This window comes from Vigna angularis, chromosome 10 (assembly GCF_016808095.1).
Source record: "Vigna angularis cultivar LongXiaoDou No.4 chromosome 10, ASM1680809v1, whole genome shotgun sequence".
Taxonomy (NCBI): Eukaryota; Viridiplantae; Streptophyta; class Magnoliopsida; order Fabales; family Fabaceae; genus Vigna; species Vigna angularis.
In genome coordinates, this window is record NC_068979.1 from 20700046 (window position 1) to 20720706 (window position 20661).

The 20661-nt window shown below is 30.6% G+C and overlaps 1 protein-coding gene across 2 annotated transcripts; it reads left to right on the forward strand.

Moving 5' to 3' along the window:
- Positions 1 to 12240: 12240 nt before the first annotated feature.
- Positions 12241 to 17646, forward strand: LOC108319836 (MADS-box protein SVP). Of its 2 annotated transcripts, none has more exons than XM_017551123.2 (9): positions 12241 to 12757; positions 12874 to 13083; positions 16273 to 16351; positions 16621 to 16685; positions 16769 to 16868; positions 16948 to 16989; positions 17063 to 17104; positions 17189 to 17343; positions 17434 to 17646. In XM_017551123.2, the coding sequence occupies exons 2-9, from the start codon at positions 12902 to 12904 to the stop codon at positions 17450 to 17452; spliced, it is 684 nt and encodes a 227-aa protein (XP_017406612.1). In that variant the 5' UTR covers positions 12241 to 12757; positions 12874 to 12901; the 3' UTR covers positions 17453 to 17646. The 2 variants fall into 2 exon arrangements, with proteins under 2 accessions (XP_017406612.1, XP_017406611.1); XM_017551122.2 differs by having other exon boundaries at positions 12242 to 12741.
- Positions 17647 to 20661: the final 3015 nt, after the last annotated feature.

Genomic DNA, 20661 nt, shown 5'->3' on the forward strand with positions numbered 1-20661 from the left:
GGTGGTAGCTGGGAACGGGGGAAAACTCTCTCTGCATGGACTGTGAAGTGCTGGTCTCCAAAGCTTGATGTGTGCCTCTTGGATATGACGGTTGCTGCTCACTCTGCTGGACGGTAGACGAAGATGGCTGGACGGGTTGCTGCACTTCTTTGATGGCTGGTGCTCTGCCGATTTGCTGGACGGAGAGCATCTCCCCCACTGGTTGCTGCTCACTCTGCTGGACGGTAGACGAAGATGGCTGGACGTTCGTCCAAATTGCTCGTCCGTGGTCGTCCCAAATATACGAGCGTTCGGTTTGGTATTGAGCGTTCGCGTTCGTCCCAAATATACGAGCGTTCGGTTTTGTGTTGAGCGTTCACGTTCGTCCTTAAGTAAAGTTCGTCATGTATAAGACGTTCGTCCAAACTGTATAATTGTAGTCGTTCGTCCTTAATCTGAGATTTGTAAGTTGGATCGTAAGCGATCGGTCTTGAGTATTAGTGATCATGAGCGTTCAGTATTCTTAGGTTTCAATTATGAGTGTTTGGTATTAATCAGAAATTCTTAGATTTGGATCTTAAACGGTCGGTTTTGATGTATTACTGTTTGTAGCGTTCGGTTTTAATTAGGTAGTTTCTAATGGTGATCTAGAGCGTTCGTCCGGGTGTATTATTGATTTTGAGCGTTCGTTGTTAAATTGATATACTTAGGTTTCAATCTTGAGCGTTTGATCTTGTGAAATAGTGACCGTAGTCGTTCGTCTTTAAAGTCGTACTCTCATAAGAGTGATCTTTAGTGTTAGGTATTGATTCTGTATTAGTAATTGTACGCGTTCGGTTTCGAAGTGGTATTCTCAGGTTTAGCTTGTAACGTTCGGTTTTTAAATTGAATTCTTAGGTTCAAATCTTGAACGCTCGGTTTTGGCGTTTTAGCAAGCGTTCGGTCCCCATTTGATATTCTGAGGTGTAGATTGTAAACGTTCGGCCTTGGTGTATTTGTACGAATAAGCGTTCGTTCTTATCTTGGTATTTTCGGCTATCAAACTTGAGCGTTCGGTCTAGATGTTCATTGTCCTCAGATAGCGAACGCCCATAGGTTGTAGCGAGCGTTCGGCCTGGGTATTCCTTGTTCTCAGATAGCGAATGTCAATGGATAGTAGTGAGCGTTTGGTCTTAATGATATTTGTTCTCAGGTAGCGAGCGTTATTAGGTAGCTTTTGATCTTAATGATAGTTGCTCTTAGGTAGCTAGTGTTCGGTCTTAATTTGGTACCCTGAAGATTAGTTGAATACGTTCGGTCAGTACTTTAGGTGTTCGGCAGAGTGCTCTTGGCGTTCAAGTAAGACTCTAAACGTTCGTCCTTATAGTGTTAGGTTAAATACAGATCAAGCTTAACGTTCGTCCTTATAGTGTTAGGATTAAAGGGTTTCAAGATTTGCGTTCGTCCTTATAGTGTTCGGTTAAATGGGCTTCGACCTTAGCGTTCAGTCTTATAGTGTTCTCTTTCATAGCGATCGTTTATAGGGAATGATCTTTATTGATGATGTTATTCCGAGGTAGTGATCATTCATAGGTAGCGCTCGGTTTGGATGATGCTTGTCTATGTTAAGGATCGTTAATAGATAGGGGTTGTTCGTAGGAAACGCCCGGTCTCGATGAGGTTGCCCTCAGAAAGTGCTCGTCAGAGGCAGTGTTCGGTGAGATTTGATGTTTGAACGTTCGTTCCAATAGGGTTGATCTGGCGTTCGGTTTTGAGCGTTCTGCCTAGTGTTTGATTACAGCGTTCGTTCTAAGAGTGTTCGGTCAATACGGAGTTGTCTTTTAGCGTTCGACCTATAGGGCATGAATTCCTAGCGTTCGTCCAAATAGTGATCAGTCAAATAGGATGCAACCAAATGGTGTTCAGAAAATACGTTCGGCAAATAGCGTTCGGTCCATAGCGTCCGTCCAAATAAGTGCTCGGCCTTGATCTTTAGTGTCCGTCCAAATAAGTGTTCGGCCTTGATCTTTAGCGTCCGTTCAAATAAGTGTTCGGCCTTGATCTTTAGCGTCCGTTCAAATAAGTGTTCGGCTTCGGTGTGGAAAATAACGTCCGTTCAGTAGCGTTCGTCTAATAGTGTTCAGTAAATAGTGTTCGTCCAAATAGTGCTCGGTAAATAGGGTTCGGTTCCATGGTTATCTTTGCTCTTATTTTAAGTCTGCAATGTGTTTTGTATATATATATATTCTGAGGTAAATTATGGGAAAAGTATGTGAATGCATGAGATATGATAAAATTACTGTGATGAATGTAATTTATGATATTGACTTGAAATTATGCATCTGATCATGGTATGAATCTTATGGAGAGATTCTGAAAGGTTATGGTATTAGTATATATGTCGATGTTGAGGGTCCCGTAGTTGGAGGTTATCCTGATACTCTAATAATTCATCCAGTCTCAAGTAGAGAAGGATGAATTATGTGGTGAGAGGAGCAGGAGGTCCTGGTCTATGTGCCGGTTTTGGACATAGTGAGAGGACTAACCTTGTGAATGGTATGAAGTAGTTTGGAAGTGCATTTGTAAGAAAAAGTAAAAGTCATCACAAGTGCATAACCTCCCGTGACCGCTTATCAACGTATCATCCGGATGAGTGTCTAGATGTTTTGTGGTATGATGGTATATGAGGATGTCTGACATAAATGTTATATGATGGTTATATCTAAGCAATTATGCATGTTGTACAAATGATGTGTTGCATGTTAGCTCACCCTCACTTATTTGTGCATGTATTGGAAAAATCATAATTTTGCGATGATCGTATAACGCATTTGTTATACGGGAGCAGATGAATAATCGTCCCATGATCCTGTACAGATGAAGGAAGAGATGGAAGAACAAATTAGAGGAATTCAATGTTATCTTTGCAGTTAACTCTCAGCTTAAAATTCATGTATAGATTTAAGTATGAGGTTACGGGGTGTTACCGTAATTGTATTATTCAATATTTAAATTTTGAATTTTTAAAGGGTGAATTTTTGGGATGTTACAACTTTCATGAAATTCATAAAAAATTGGGTTTGCATTCATGATCTTTCTTTAGAGTATTGATAAACAAAAGTGAATTTTCTCAATAACACATAGAATTGATACACCTTTATCTTTAGATAATTATACCAATAATAAGTCTCGGGGCTTATTGGCACGTGTCTTAGTTGATATTTATTTGTTATTTGATTTGCCTAATCGAATTTTAGTGAAAAAGTCATGATTTATATTTATTGTTGATGTGAAGTATGAAAAATTATCTCTATTTTGTTCAAATTGTAAAATGATTGGTCATAATGTATCTAATTCTAGATGGTTACAACAGGATCTCAATGTTATTTCTGATGGAGAGAAAATAGCTTATGCAAAAATACAACAACATTATCATCCAAAAGTGGTTGGTGAATAGTTTTTTAACTCAAGTGATAAAGTTTGTGGTGGAGGGTGTGATTCTATATTTTATGGTGCAACTTGTTACTCAGTGAGTGGAGAGTAATCATAATAATGTTTGTATTGAGAATGAATGATTTTTTTGTTGAGAATCAAGATGGGGTGCAAGTGATATTTTATTTCTTGACTGGTATGTCTTCTTTAAAAAATGTCACTCCTATTATGAATAGTTCACAGGGTTTACAACAGTTATATTCAACTTATAACGGTTCAACAACAATTTTTAATCATTTAACATCTAAGAAAACTCGTTTTGCGTAAGAGTTGAAAATAGTTTCTAAACGAACAAATATGCTTAATAAAAAAGAAAATATCCGTACCTAATAGAATGATAAGTTGATTCAAATTATATAAAAAAAACTTGAAAAGAATAGGTAAAAGGAAATTAATATAAAATTTTTCTAGAAACTTTTAAAAAATAAAGATATAAAATGTGAGATGATTGAGTAATAATAAATTTTTAATATGATAAAAATTTTATCTTTTTCCTCAAATATAGAATTTAATGTATAAAATGATTTATGTAAAAGAGATGATAATTTTTACAGCCACGTCAAACATGAATTTATTTAAGAAATTGTGTATTAAACAATATAATAGATAAGCACAAACAATCTAATCATCATTGAAGGTAGAAAAATTCTAACAAAATAATATCTTAAAAGTTAAATATATTTGTCAAAATTTGTCTTACTACTGTTATATCCAGTTCATTAATGTCACATTTATGGATATGAGATTTATGGTTGTAGACGTACAGAAGAAGTAAGCGCCTAAGAGGTTAGAAAACCGAATCAAAGTCAAAATTAATTAATTTTTATTTTGTAAACTATTTTTATTATCAAATAAACTTTATTTCTTTTTGTCTAGTTTTATGTTGTATAAAAATGACCAGTAAATATATTATCATATTTTTTTGAGATTAAATATATTTAATACATTTAGAATATATATATATATATATATATATATATATATATATATATATATATATATATATATATATATATATATATATATATATATATATATATATATATATATATATATATATATATATATGTATATACACACTAATAACATATAAATTAATAAATTGATTATATAAAATGTTTTGTTTGGAATCTTATAAAATGTTATCAATAATGTTCTGAATTTAGTTAATGACTGTTAGTATATATAGCAATGCATAAATTAGTTTAATCGTAATAAAATACGATATACACTTGAAAAAAAGTTTTAGTTGTATGCATAACACATAATTTTGAGATTTATTATCAGAAATTTTAATCTTAATTTTAATTGAACTAAATATAACCATTTCAAAAGATATAATAAATAATATCATTTAATTATTCTTCATGTATTTATTTAGTTAAAATGGTCAAAACAACAACTAAAAAGAATGCAAGAAATTGAATATTGAGCTTCGGAGTGGGACTTAACTTAGCTTGATCTTATGAATATTAAATTTTAAATAGTAAATTTGATATAAACATGAATGAGATAAAAGTCAAAATGAATTATGAAGTGAAAAAGAAAGAAAAAAAGAAGAAATGAAAAAAAATATAATGATCTATTTGCTAACTTAATTAAAAAATTGAAAATATATTTCCCATGGTCAAAATAATAAGAAGCAGTTGTCTTGAAATTATAAATTAGAAACGACATATTGTGTTATAAATATTGCTAAGAAAATAGTCAAACTTCGCTTTAGTGTAATGAGCTAACCTAACACGTGTTATTCAAATGTATCATATAAACACATACAATAATAAAGACACATTATTTACTTAAAATGATGTTTTTATAACTTATCTACTTTAACCCATGATTGAAAATGTTTTACACTTTAAAACCCAAAATTGAAAAATAAATATATTCTAAATTATAGTTTTTTTTTTTTTCTTGAAAGATGCTATTTTACATGTATCTTTACACCCATTGATTACACTCGATATATAGAGTAATATTACTATTAGATGTCTAAGACACGTAAAAAACTGCATCTATATCCTTTGCGTGTGTACTTCCTTCCTTTTATCACGGGCTAGATAGATCTTGTACTACCAGAAATAATTCCGTACTTCCACAACAGTAACAATTTAAAAATATTGCAAGTTTGCCACTTTATTTTATCCTTATTACCTTTTATCTATATCATTAATAAAGAATTATCTTTATAATTATATCCATAATAAAATTATTATAATTTACTTTTTTATTGTTCGGATTAGGTTAATCATTGTATATTGTTACAATTTTATCTTAACAAATTAGGAGTTAGTTAAAAGAGAGAAGGAACAACAATGATGCAGAAGAGCGCAGAAAAAAGGAAAAAAGTTACCGTACAAATATAACTGGTTATGGAAATAGCACGACCCATCATGTCAATTTATTTATTCTATGTCCATGATTTTTCATTGCCAGCGTACTATAAAATCTATAACATAAATTTCCTCTTTTTTCTTTTGTGACATTGTTTTCTTAAATTACAATTAAAATGAATTATTTTTTTCTCACGCTTTATTTGTTTTAGTTTTATCGTTTTCCAGAGCGAATATTGGAAAATGATTATTATATCCATATCTGACAGGTGAAAGTGATGGAGAATAGGGTAGGGGCCATTGGTCATGGTTGTTAACTTGCTCACTTGTCTTTCATGTCACTAATATGAGCCTATTCCTATTCCTATGGCTATTCCTATTCTATTCCAATTCAACTATGCCAAATAGTCTTTCATGTACGGAAAAACCATCTTTTCCCTTGAATAATAGTAAACTTTTAAAATTATTGAAACATATTTATTTATTTTCTATATTATAAATTCACTCGTTTTCTAACATTATAAGGACTATCTTATTCATAAGAAAATACGGAGTACGGAGACTAATGATGTGTTACCTTTCAAAGATCTTTTCTTCACAGAGACTGTGAAGCGTGAAATGATTTAAGATTGTCTTTATTTGGAGTGATAAATTTGAAAAGGGGATAAATTTTAGGAGATATGAGAGTTAATTAAGTGCTGTTTTTTTACGAGATTCGAAAGTGATTAAAAGTGAATTTTAAAGTAATATTCACAAAAGTTTGTGTATGATTTGATTGAGATAATAGATAAGAAATTATTTTAATAAATAAAAAATTAAAATTGTAAAATGTCGTGAAAATAATATAAAATAATATTTATTAATAATATAAATATTTATAAAATTATTATAAGAGAAGAAAAAAGTCAAAATAAATTATGAAAATAGAATAAATTTCTATTTAAATAAAGTGAAATAGTCATAGATAAAATTTAATGTTTTAAGAATATAACTTTTGTATTTAAATAAAGTGAAATAATTTTGTTCACTCATCGTATTTACAACTATTTTATTAATTTTTTACCAATTATATGAATAACTTTTTCTAGTTCTTTACTTTTTATAACTTTTAAGTTCGCAGACTAAGAATTTCTAACATGAAATTGTTAAGCAATTTTGAATTAAATATAACTATATGCTTTGTAATAATTATGTAATGTAGTTCATATTTTATAATCTTAAAAATAAATATCTTTTAATTATGTATGATAAATAAATGTTATTGTAGAATAAGATGCTTATATAAAATAAAAAGTAAAATATAAGTGTAGTGCATAGGTGAATACTACTCATTGCGGTAAGTTTAAACTCTATCTTAAACCTTCCATCTATTTTTTGAATCTAACCCTAAGTAACTAAATGCTACATAACACTTGCTTTCTTCTTTTTATTATGTCTACTTTTTTTTTCTTTCTTTTTCCTCCTCATTCTTGTAGATCAACTTCAATTTCCACTCTCTCCAATATCACTCTCTCTCTTCATCTTTAGTTGCTTCCATATGTATATAACTGACTGTTAATTAACTTCCATCAAAACAAGCTACTCATCAAATTGAAGATTATTAACCTTGTTGCTACTTTAAAATTTCGTATTGAAAGTCACAAATTCAATTCACTTACTAGAATCGGTTAACCCGCAACTAGAATCGATTATAGCTCATGGAACCAAATACGGGTACTAAAATCAAATAAACTTTCTTGACCTAGTTACGTGCACGCTAGAACCGAATACATCCTTAGTGGAATCGAATACACCCGCTCTTGTTTTGTTTCACAATTTGGAATCAAATACAACAACAATGCTATTTGGACATCTAAACCAGGGCTATTTGGACATTTACTCCTAGATCCTTGCAAATCCGAGCAAAGTGGCAGGATTTCAAATCTCACTCATCCCTCATATCTTTGCTCTCAAATCACGCCAAACAAATGCGCCAAATCTCACAATTCTGTCTTCGCATATCAACGTGAACAGCGTCATTCACGTAAATGAACACACGATAAGGGTTATAAAAAATTTAAAAAATATAGAAGTTACCTATTACTTTCTTTTATTTTCACCAATCAATTTACATTAATTAAACAGATAATGAAAACAACAAACAAAAGGATCGATTGACCATTCAATTAATCAACACTCACATACCATCACTCACACACAACAAATAAATAAATCGGTTAACTGATTCACCCATACTCACATACCATCATTCACACACACACACACACCAAACAAGTAAATCGGTTCACTAACCAATTCACCCACACTTATATATCATCATTCTCTCTTACACACAACAAACAAGTGAATCAGTTAACTAACCAATTCACCTACCTTCATACACATAACCCACATTAGAATTAGTTCACTAACTAATTCTCTCACTCACACACATCCACAAAAATTTGATGGCAACATAAGGACAAAATGGTAAAAGTCGTGTGCTATCCTCACAAATATTCACAACTTTAGTGAGATGGGATTATCATGTTATCTCGTAAATCCTCTCTTTCACTCTCTCGTAAATCAACACAAACAAATACGATTCACACAACAAATCTATCGCTCAGACAACCCATTTGTTCAAACGAATACATCATTTTATATATATATATGGATTAAAACTATGTTCATTTCTTGACATTAAAAATATCATCAACAATAACTAATTAGAGTGACTCAATGTAGATTTTCATACTTTTTTTTAATATCTATTAACTTATGACGCTAACTTCACTTATATTTTTTCTAATAAAATACATTTTCAATTTTATAAACTTAAAATTCGTTTTTGTTTCAAATTTTAATATAGTTTGGTTTTCAAACTTAAAAAATAATAAATGTAGTCCTTCTAACTCAATCGTGTTAAGTTCTTTTACATGTCAAATGACATTTCAAAGATTGACATTTAAGTTATTTACCTTGTTTGATAATTTCCAACTCAAATGTTAACTATAATGATGCTTAATAAGTAAGAAATTTAACATTGTTGAATTAAGAAAATTATATCCATTCATTTTTTAAATTTTGAAACCAAAATGTATCAAAGTTTGAAACGTTCACAAATAAGATTAGATATCACAAACATATTTTTTTTTAAAATTTAATTGAATTAATACTTTTTTAGCACCTCATGTTTAGGTGTATGGTCTTCATCAATAAAACAATGATGAGAGTATCGATTATTAATAATAGTATATTTTTAAAAAATTATAACTTAGCATGTATGAAAAAATAGTTTAACCTATAAAGATGATATTCATTAAAAAAATTAAAGGACTTTTTTTTCCTTGATAAAATACTATGGATCTTGATAAATGGGTGGACTAAAAGACATACAAAACTAAAACTAGTATTTTAAAAACAAAAAAAATACTAAAAAATGTCAAGTGAAATATGTTTTCCCAGTATGCATTTCTGGTCTAATGTTGACTAACTTAAGGTAAAATGTGATTACCACCAATTAATTAGACCGCAATTAGGTCACTTATAAAAAACTCACCTCGAAATATATAAACATAGGTTTGAGATAGGAAGCACTAGTGTAGAAAGGGCTTTAGACGTCTGTTATTTTAGGCTTTTAACGTCTGATATCTGTCTGACGTCTATATGGGTGACGTTAATGAAACGTCTGACCTATTGGGTCAGACGTCTATATAGACATCCGATCCATACAGGTCAGACGTCTGACACTATAGATCAGACATCTAAAACATCACCGTATTTGATTGGATCTTTTTTCGCTTGAGGCCTCTCGGGTTGCTCCTATCTCATGCTGATTCGAGTTTACAACTTTATATTTTAGTTGAAGAGAATGTATTGTACGTTTTTTTTTGTATTGGATGGTTTTAAAAATGTAATGGAGATAATTGGAGAGTGCAAAACGCAAGAAATCGCCGCCCAAGAACGCCGCCTAAGGACACGAGCAAAACTGCACCAAAACCCAACGAAAATGCATTTTAATCGGTTCAAATGAAAGATAATGCATGAAAGAGTGATGTAATCGGAGTAAAATTAATTTAAAACGGTGCAAAAGTGAGAAAACGAACCTGAAAAGCGTAACTCGTAAAGAAAAAATGCGAGGAAGGTGATGAACATCAAGTGCACGTAATTGTTGCCTCGCGTTCGCGGTGTTTTATGCATCCATATAGAAGTCGGTTCCCCCCACATCAGACGTCTGTATGACTTTAGAAGTCGGATTGGCGGGATTTGACGTCTAAACGGAATTAAAAAGTGACTTTTTAGATTTAAAAAATGAGTATATAGAAGTCGGTTTCGCCCACATCGGACGTCTATATGGCTGTAGAAGTCGGATTGGCGGGATCTCACGTCTAAATGTAGTTAAAAAGTGACTTTTTAGATTTCAAAAATGAGTATATAGAAGTCGATTCCCCCCACATCGGACGTCTATATGGCTGTAGAAGTCGGATTGACGGGATCTGACGTCTAAATGGAGTTAAAAAGTGACTTTTTAGATTTCAAAAATGAGTATATAGAAGTCGATTCCCCCCACATTGAATGTCTATATGGCTATAGAAGTCGGATTGGCGGGATCTGACGTCTAAATGGAGTTGAAAAGTAACTTTTTAGATTTAAAAAATGAGTATATAGAAGTCGGTTTCCCCACATCGGACGTCTATATGGCTGTAGAAGTCGGATTGGCAGGATCTGACGTCTAAATAGAGTTAAAAGGTGACATTTTGGATTTCAAAAATGAGTATATAGAAGTCGGTTCCGCCCATATCGGACGTCTATATGGCTGTAGAAATCGAATTGGCGGGATCTGACGTCTAAATGGAGTTAAAAAGTGACTTTTTAGATTTCAAAAATATATATAGAAGTCTGTTCCCCCACATCAGATGTCTATATGGCTTTAGACGTCTGTTCTTGTCGGAAACAGACGTCTATATGGTTGTTTTATTTACGAAAAATCTCACCGGTCATTTTTTACGTTGGATATTCGAGGATCGAACGTCTAGAGTGTGATATTAAAGACCTTTTATGTACTAGTGAATATATGTGATTGCATTTATTGTGTCATTAATATATGAACTATCAAACGTTAAATTGACTTTCCCATCAAAATACATTTTACATATATCCTCCAAACGACTTGAATGAACAATTATAAGAGACTTGAAGGGAAAGACAATGTTGAGACCCTTGAACTTCTTCTAGATATTAAACGTTCATTTCAACCCTTTACCTTCAAACATTAACTTTTATCACGACTATTTTATTTATATTTCAATGATATTACAATTATTTTAGAAGGTATTCAAGTGACAATGTAATAATTTGTGCTTTACTTTTAATATTAGGATGTATTAGATTTAAAAGAAAATTCTTAAATTTTAACTAGTCTCTTGCTCCTATAGTACTTTTAATACACTGATTAAACTACTTTTTTAAATGTTTGAAGTTAGTTTTCATACTTAAAACTAAATATATTAAAAATTTCAAAAATAAATTTTATCGTTCACAAGTGATTAAGTAGAAATTTTCAAAATATTATAAATAAGTGAAAATATTTAAATAAAGTGAAAATATTTAAATAAAGTGATTTATTTTATATATTTATTGTTTGTAATTAATTGATTTGAGTTATTGAGTAGTACTATTTTTTTAAAGATAATATCTTAGAGAACAAAATAATAAGTTTTATAATAAAAGAAAAGATATTGATATTCTAAGGTAATATCAATGATTTAGATATTTTAACACCATTAAGTCATGTTAAAATTTTCCAAACTATGTGGTATTAATAAGAAACATATCAAACGATGAGTGAAAATTATCACCCAAAGTATATTTAACTATACTTTGTTTCATATATCTATACTTTATGGTTTAAATGTAATTTGATTTATAAACACACAAACTAATCACGTTTAAAGAAACATATAATTCTAATTAAAATGAAGCATGCATTTGAAGAGTAAAAGATATTTTTATGTTTTTTGTAATTTATTAATAGGTGTCTTTCAGCTTCGGGTGTGAAGTATATTTTTATTTATTTATCTTTCTAAGGCTGTCTATTGAATATAATAGTTTTTTATTTATAGTAAAATAAATTTCCATATTGTTATTTTTTTCTTCACCCTAAACAATATCTATAGGAGTAAATTATTTAAAAATGAAAAGATACATAAAAGTATTACTAATAAAAAAGGAATTAACATGATTTTGAATTTTGCAGATAATATATAAATACAAATTGTGTAAACATTAGGCACGGAATACGACGTTTGTCTCTTAGAATTGAAATGAGGCAGTTTCCTTTGATTTTCACTGAGCGAACTAGTTGGCCATTAAAAATGGATTTAGGAAGAAAAAATATCTTGAAAAGGAAGCTCAGTTCATTCCATGAATTTATTCTACACCAGTAAATCAATTAGTGACAAACTTGCACTCTTTGGGAGAAGAGTTGGGAACAGTGTTTCACCATAAAAGGGTATACCTTTTCCACACTTCCACACGCTCTCTCTCTTTCTCTCATTGGTGGCTTTCATCTCAAAGCTGGAACCATCAAACAAGCCAAACCAAACAACATTCCTGATATCAACGCCTTCCCCCGAATAAGGAAAGTAAAATCCACAAGTACATCCAGCGACAAATTCCTTACTCAGCTAAACTCTCAACCTCAACAACAACACCCAACCACGCACCATCCATCACCAACACCACTCCACAAAAATAAACAAAACTAAAATCCACCCTTGCAGATACCTTCTTCCACGATCTGCTACCATGCTTTGATTTCACAAAAGCTAAATTTAGTTAACACCTGCATATTAACTTCTCTCCTGTGCATCATCACATGTCCCTCTCACACTAAACAAAACCATACTCTTTTGCTTTTGCTTTTCAAAAGACACTCCATAAATAGTCAACGATTCAGCCCTCCTTGCTTTTTTAGGTCGGTTTCTTTCATTGTATGTCGGTTCCTTCTGCGTATCACTTACTCACTCCATGTACTTCGCTCACCCGGTTAATTCAAGAGGCTAAAGCTGTTTGCTTTCTTTTTCTGTTTTTCTTGTTTATCCAAAAGAGGATAGATTAAGGTGAAGGGTATATATATGGCGAGGGAGAAGATTCAGATTAGGAAGATCGACAACGCCACCGCCAGGCAGGTTACGTTCTCCAAGCGTCGCAGAGGGCTCTTCAAGAAAGCCGAGGAGCTTTCCGTTCTCTGTGATGCTGATGTTGCCCTCATAATCTTCTCTTCTACTGGGAAACTCTTTGAGTACTCAAGCTCCAGGTCTTTCTTTTCTTCAGCTTCTCTTTCTTTTCTCACTGTTTATGTCTGAAAATAGTTTATGGGTTTTGGGTTGGGGAGGTGAAGATAAGATCTATATCTATATTGAGAGTTTTTCAGAACTTAGCTAGCTACATGAAGTCATTCTTGCGTACACCAACCATGTATATACTGGTTCGGCTGGTATAGATGGTGAGTTTTCATTTTAATGAACATGACAGTGTTTTGGAAGTTGAGTTATGAGAGTTCTGACTTCTGATATACTTGTTCGGCCTTCATGGTTGTCTTGTGTTATTTAATTGCTTCTGAGACATTTGTGTGCATTGTGCTTGAAGCTCAGTACCACTGTTCATTTCTATTGTCTGTTTTTTGTTGACCATTCCTCCTTTGCTTTCTTGTTGTAGAGTTTTAGGTATAAAAATTTATCAGATTGTACCGATTACTTACCATAGTTTTAACTATAATACATGAAGCATCTATGAACTGAAAGAAATGGATGAACTTGAGTGGATGACATGAATTTGGGCAAGGTGATTAGAGCTGATTTGCAATGAAATTTGTGGCAACCTCCTCTTTTGTTTCCTCGGTGAACTCATGAGAAAAATAGAAAAAGACACCTTATTGTGCACTTTCACCTACTTTTTTTCGCTACATAGTTTACCACAATGATATTAGAAGAATTTGTTTGAAAAAAAATATTCTGGAATGATCTTAAAGAATTATTTACAATTTTTTATAGTAATAATAATAGAAAATATTAATAATAAATAATAGCAATAAATATATTCATATTTTTTATTATTTAATAGAAATAATCTTTCTTTCTATTTTCTTTATTTTCTTTCTTCTCCATTATTTTTTCAATCAAACCATTTCTATCTTCACTCATTTTTCCCTTCTCTATTTTCTTTTCTCTTCCATTCTCTCTATTTCTATCGTCTTTATCAAACAAGGCCAATCATTGTTATTTTTCTTTTTATAATTAAATTTTTAATTATATGCTGCATATATGTGGCTGGGAAAGAAAATGATGATGATTATTTACTCAGTACTTCATAGACGTTGTTCTCCAATTCAAATATTCACTTTAAATGACGATATCTGATGAAATATTTCCTTTGGTAAATTGCTGAGATTATAAGTTTAATTCTGATTAGGAAACAAATTTATAATATTACCTGTTCTTTCTGATTACAATGTATGAAAACACAATGCTTAGATAAAACCAAAGTTATTTGCTATGTTAAAAACAATTTTTATTTTTCCTGAAATCAAGTCGTTTATAGAAACACAGTGATGAGATGAAAAGCTTGTTTTTGTCAGTAGAAGTATGGATGTGTGTAACTGTTACACTTTTTGTCATCTTTTTGAGCTAATATAAGATTGCACACATTTTTCTTACTTATTCAAGATTATCCAATCATATTGCTTCTTTGATGCGTCAACTTGTAGCTGTTTTGAATTTTTAGTGTTGTTGAGATAGTAATATAAAAACTGGCTAAAGGGGTGACAATTGTGAGAAAAGAGAATGATGAGTCACTGCAATCCCCTGGGTTATCCATGTGACATTTGTGGGCTTAACTCTTTGGAAAATGAATTCGCCACCATTAACAATCCCAGATGAAAGTATGCAGAAACTTGATGAAATAGTACATGCCAAATTAGCCCTGGTTTGTGGCAGTAATTATCATCATGATGATATCTGATATAAGCAACCATTCGTTTTGCGCCTTAATTTTTTTCACTCATGATTTAGAGACTTATTGCTTTCAAAAGGTTTTATGCTTCAAGTAATTGGATTTGTGTATCTGCTTTTACATTTTTAGACAATCTGAAAGAAGAAATAATGGGTTTTCTTTGAGTTAATCTTATAAGAGGCAAATTTGCAACAGGGAGCCTGTAAAATTTTCCTTGAGAAACCTTAATCAATGTTACTTGGATAGTTTGACTGAATATGCAACAAGTACTATATATTCTATATTGTGCTTGGAAAGCTGAATTTGGCTTTCTTTTGGGTCGGTGTTAGCGTTGGTAATAATAACACCTTTTCCCCAACAAAGTTCTCAAGCATATTAGAAAAAGGAGTAAGAAAAATAAAAAGTTGAAATTAATTTATTTATGAACTAATTTTATAAAAAAAATATTAAATCTTTATTTTTTAACGTGAGAATAAGTTAATTTAATTGATAATTTTTTTTTATTAAAAATATTTATGGATAAACTTGTCCAACTTATCCTTGTTAAGTGACATTGATTTGCCTAATCTGTGGGTTTTTTTTTACTAACCTGTTCTTATATGAAAGCTGCTGCTCTACATGTACCTTGTCATTTTGATTACTTTCCGTCTTCCAAGGCTTACAATATGGGAGGTAGAGCACAGAGTTTTTATTTAGGAATTAAGAAAAGCTGGTTGGTGTAAGAGAAGTAATGAGTCATAAATACAGTTTTAAATACAATATAAATGAGTTGTTTAGATATGATTTGACAAGACTGGACTCATCAAACGAAGTGATCTCGTAAAGTGTTATATATTTGGAAATGTTTCTCTTTTAAGAAACTTTTCAAAGAAAAAAAAGTTGTTTCTTCATCAGGTAAATTTAACTAGAGCTATTTCACAGAAATTTTCTTACATAGGTTTTTATATATAGTTTTGTGATTAGTAAATAAATTAATTTCAACTTAAAAATAGAGCAATTGATTTTTTTCTTTTAGAAGTTGTTATTATGAAAATATTTATTAGTAATAGCTGCGAAAAGTGAGAAATATAGATGAAAAGATAATTAGAGTTTCACTAGATTTAAAAAGGAATTGGTGAGATATATTAAGAGGGATTTGGCTTTTGTTGCTTAAAAGTTGTTCTTAGAAAAGCCTTTCGAAGGATCCTGGTATAGTTTCAACTAAGATAGTTATGATCTTGACGGATCGAACGCTGAGTCTTGTTGTAAGTGATGCTTGTTGAAATAGGTAGTTTGACAAGTACAATGTGTTCTCCAGATACTGGTGTTCTTAACTGGGAGTTGCCTATTTTTCTTTATGCCTGTAAATAAAGAAACAACCAAAACAAACAAACACAACCATGTTTTGTTTGGTCTTATGCAACGTCACGTGGATGTTTGATCTTAAGTTTACTTTAATTTCTTGGTGGTTTTTAATGTATCCATGATGTGACTTTGATATCATTGTCATATGAAGCATGAAGGAGATACTTGAGAAGCATCATTTGCACTCAAAGAACCTAGCAAAGATGGAACAGCCATCTCTCGAGTTGCAGGTTGGTGGTACTTACATTTTCGTGTTGAATTGTTTTTGGTTCAACAGAAAGTAACATTAGGTGTTGAACTACTACTTACAGAATTCACCACAATTTCATGAGAAAGTAAATTCATGATCGCGTGTTGTCACACTTAATTCTGACGCCATGTTTAGGAGATTGGATACGTTGGGTTGGGATAAAATGAGTTAAATTTTCAGAATAAAACTATTTCATAGGTTTAAAACTTCAATGGCAATTAATCATTAATTTCTGAAATGATTACTCAGCTGGTTGAAAACAGCAACTGCAGCAGATTGAGCAAGGAAGTTGCCGAGAAGAGCCATCAACTAAGGTACAAAGTCTGAGAATTTCGTGATTGAAAATGAATTTGTTTGTTGAAATGTAAACATATATAACAAGGAAAAAGAAATGCAGGCAGCTAAGAGGAGAGGATCTTCAGGGTCTAAACATAGATGAATTGCAACAGCTGGAGAGGTCTCTAGAAACTGGATTGGGGCGTGTGATAGAAAAGAAGGTCTTGCATGCATAAATCTATCTCGTGAATAATTTCCCTAATGACTTTATATAATTGATTAAACCCTTTTGATTTTCAGGGAGAGAAAATTATGGAAGAGATCGCTGATCTCCAAAGAAAGGTGAGAAACTGAACATTCCACAGATTAATCATGTTGCATTGGTCGACAAATAAAGCTTTAAGTGAACCTGCAGGGAATGGTATTGATGGAAGAGAACGAGCGACTAAAACATCACGTATGATATTTATTTTAAAATTTTGTCTCTAATTTTAACATGAAACATAGAATGTATATATTGTGTAATTGTGTTGCACGAAAGGTGGCGGGCATGGTTAATGGTCAAAGACGTGGTGGTGCCGGATCTGAGAACTTTGTTATGGATGAAGGTCAGTCTTCAGAGTCTGTCACCTACGTTTGCAATTCTGCAGGACCTCCGCAGGACTATGAAAGCTCAGATACGTCCCTCAAACTGGGGTCAGTCTTCATTTTAGCACAAACATTCAGAAATCAAGTTTTGTTTCTCATTTACTTCATCTAGTTTAATCTTTCATGAATTACTTGCAGGCTGCCATACTCAGGTTGATGGGAAGTGTTTGAAGAGGTAAAACTGAAGCAAAAATGACAATATCATGGTCTGAATTTTCGTTAGTTATTGTGACTCTATTGCCGTGGTCGTATATATTAGTGGTTAATTGTAATGACCAATGGGCACTTAGATGATGTTGAAAGTAACTCCCAGTGAAGTTTTTAATTGCCTTTTTTTAATTACTACCATAATCCTTGCTTCTCTGCCTCTTATTATAAGTATTTATAGAAGAAAATAATATGTATAGTAATGCTTTTAATAGGTTAAAATTTTAATTTCTATCAATGCCTGAAGAAGACAGATGATAAATGCAATAGAATCTCAAATGTGGATTTATTTTAACTTACTCGATTTTTTTTTATTTTCTTATTAGACGTTTTAGATAAAGAAATTATATCTGTACATGTCATCCACTAACTCGTAGGTGAAGTGAGAAATTTAGTGTGAAAATGAGAGAAAAAGTCGAGCTTCCTTCACCCTCTTGAAACTTGGAGTGAGGGTGTTTGAGAACAAGTAGAGCCTTGATAGTTTATATCAGTTATCCTCAAAACTATGCATGGATAATAGATTTGTGGTTTGGCATATTTACACACGTAGAGGAAATCGATATAAGATATCTAAGTATAAGAATCTCGTGTTATGTGATAGTATAATGTTGCATATAAAGAATTTTAACAAATATTTTGATATTTCTCTAGTTATTTTATTGGAAAGTTTGATTTGTACAAATTTTTTCTTATTAATTGGTTTATATGTATGCTTGTCATTATTTATAGACTTTAGTACTTCTGTTTTTTCTAATATTTATAAGAATTGTTAAGTGTTTTTCTTCCATTTTTTTTATCAAACTAAATTATTAGGAGTCAACATGGTTTTGATATATGAGTGTTAACGTTAGATGTGTTAATTAACGTTTCAAGTCATCATATTTTAACTATGTTAATATTGATAAATGAAAAGGAATATTACATTTTGACTGCATTTTAATGCATATTAGGATCACATTGAGTTAAAAAAAATTAATAAAAAGCATTGAACAATTATTAAAAGTATTGAACCAAAAGAGGTATTAAGTTTTATTTATTTATTATGAAATTTGTTTTTATTTCTAAATAATACATTATTCTAATACACTGTCTTTGTATCGAGATATGAATATTTTGTATATAGGATTAGATATTTGTCAATAATTCAATAATACTCAGATAGTAAGTGTACAATATATCTAATAAACCTTACTAAGATGGCTTTCTTGAATTCCATTTTCAATGTAAAATGTTGTATTTGTTCTATATGTGCTATTATAATGGCTTTCTCCACAAGGAAATTGAGTATGTAATTGTGTATGGATGTTTATAATAGGTAAATGGATAGATGTTCAAAAAAGTGAACCTTTATATTGAACAAAACAATGATTACTATCATTAGCGTTTTATGATTGTGGATGTTCAAGACTGTTACATTGAACAAAACAATGATTACTATCATTAGCCTTATAGGATTGTGGATGTTCAAGACTGTTACATTGAGTTATAAATATTGTGAAATTAATGTTTTTCATTTTGAGTGCTATTGAAAACAAAATTCATTCATCTCAAAAATAATGTCTTACATTACAGGTAAAGCTGTCAAAATGGGTAACTCGGTTTGACCCGGATCTACCACGGGTTGGTCACTTAGTGAGTCAACCGAACCTGACTTACTTATTAGTAAACTGAAAAAATTCAAACGAACAAATAAGTTTTTAATATTGATAATTTTTGTATCATTTGTCCATATATAATATTGGAGTTTTGAATAGATAAATCTATAATATTTTTCTCTCTTGAAGTATCTTTTTTTTATTCCATCTACAATATAATAATAAAAAATGCTAACTAATAATATTGAAACACAAAATAATAAATAATTAAATTAAATTAGGTGGATTGGTGAGTCAATCCGACTCATAACGGGTTCAACCCGGATGAGTCGGATTGAAAATTAACCCGTATAAAAAAAATTACATTTTTCTTAAAGCCAACCTAACTCAAACCTGTAATAGGTCAAGTTGACTATCGGGTTACAACATATTTTAATAGCATACACGAAAAAAAAAACTATTTAGTTAATATTTATAGATATCAAAGAGTGAGTTGCGTTCCGCAGTTTTGATGTGAAGTTCTTTTCTTTTTTTCTATATGTTTTTAATTTTGTCTGGTTTTAATTTATTGTTATCTTATTTTTTTTAATTGTTGGATGTGAAATGTTTTTTTTTTCTCATATATATTTCATAGATTTCATAGATATGTTGAATTGTTCTTTAGTTCCTTGGTGTAATATCTCTCAAAATGGAAATTGGTTATCAAAGATTTTATTCTTGGTTTTGTTAATAAATTTTTGGCTTGTTTCTATATGATAAATTATTGAATTTTTAGTTTTTAATATTTTTTATTTCCTTCTCTTTTGGAATAATTGTGTGGCATTGGTTTTAAAACTTGTCTAGGTTAGGTCAGTAGTGTTAACGTAATCATGATTTTCACAAAAAAACTTGAAATAGTAACATTTTAATCATTTTTATTCTATTTTATCTTAAAAATCTAAACATATATTATTATTTTATTGAAGAGAATGTCAAATAGGTCTATTTTTTTGGAGGTGTAAAGTATTATTTTCCTTTTCGGTATTAAAAATTTTCATAGTAGGGCTTAGAAAATTCATAAAAAAAATCACAAATAATTAACGTTTACTACAACAAAAATCATAAAGTATTGTAGCCAGACAGAATAATCATATATTATCCTCAGCAAATGTTGATTCATTATTTTCATATTATTTCCATTCTCATTTATAATAAAAATAATTACATTTATGTTTACATATACATAAATTTTATTTATTAATATTTTGTTTAATGACATTTTTATTAAAATACTATAACTTTAATTAATGTCTGAATTTTGTTACATTATCATAACATATATTATTTGTTTTAAAATAAAAAAATAAATTAATAAAATTTAAGCATTTAACTGTTTTTCCTAATTAATGTGAAGTTACATTTTTTAATAAGTGAAAATGTGAAGTTGTTTTTTTACGTAAGAAACAGTAAATCCGATGTTTTTTTATGTGTATTTGACTTTTTGTTTAAATATTTAAATTAACTTGTATTTTCTATTCAACAATCCTAATATAATTGAATTTTTTTTCATATTTAATTAGAAACA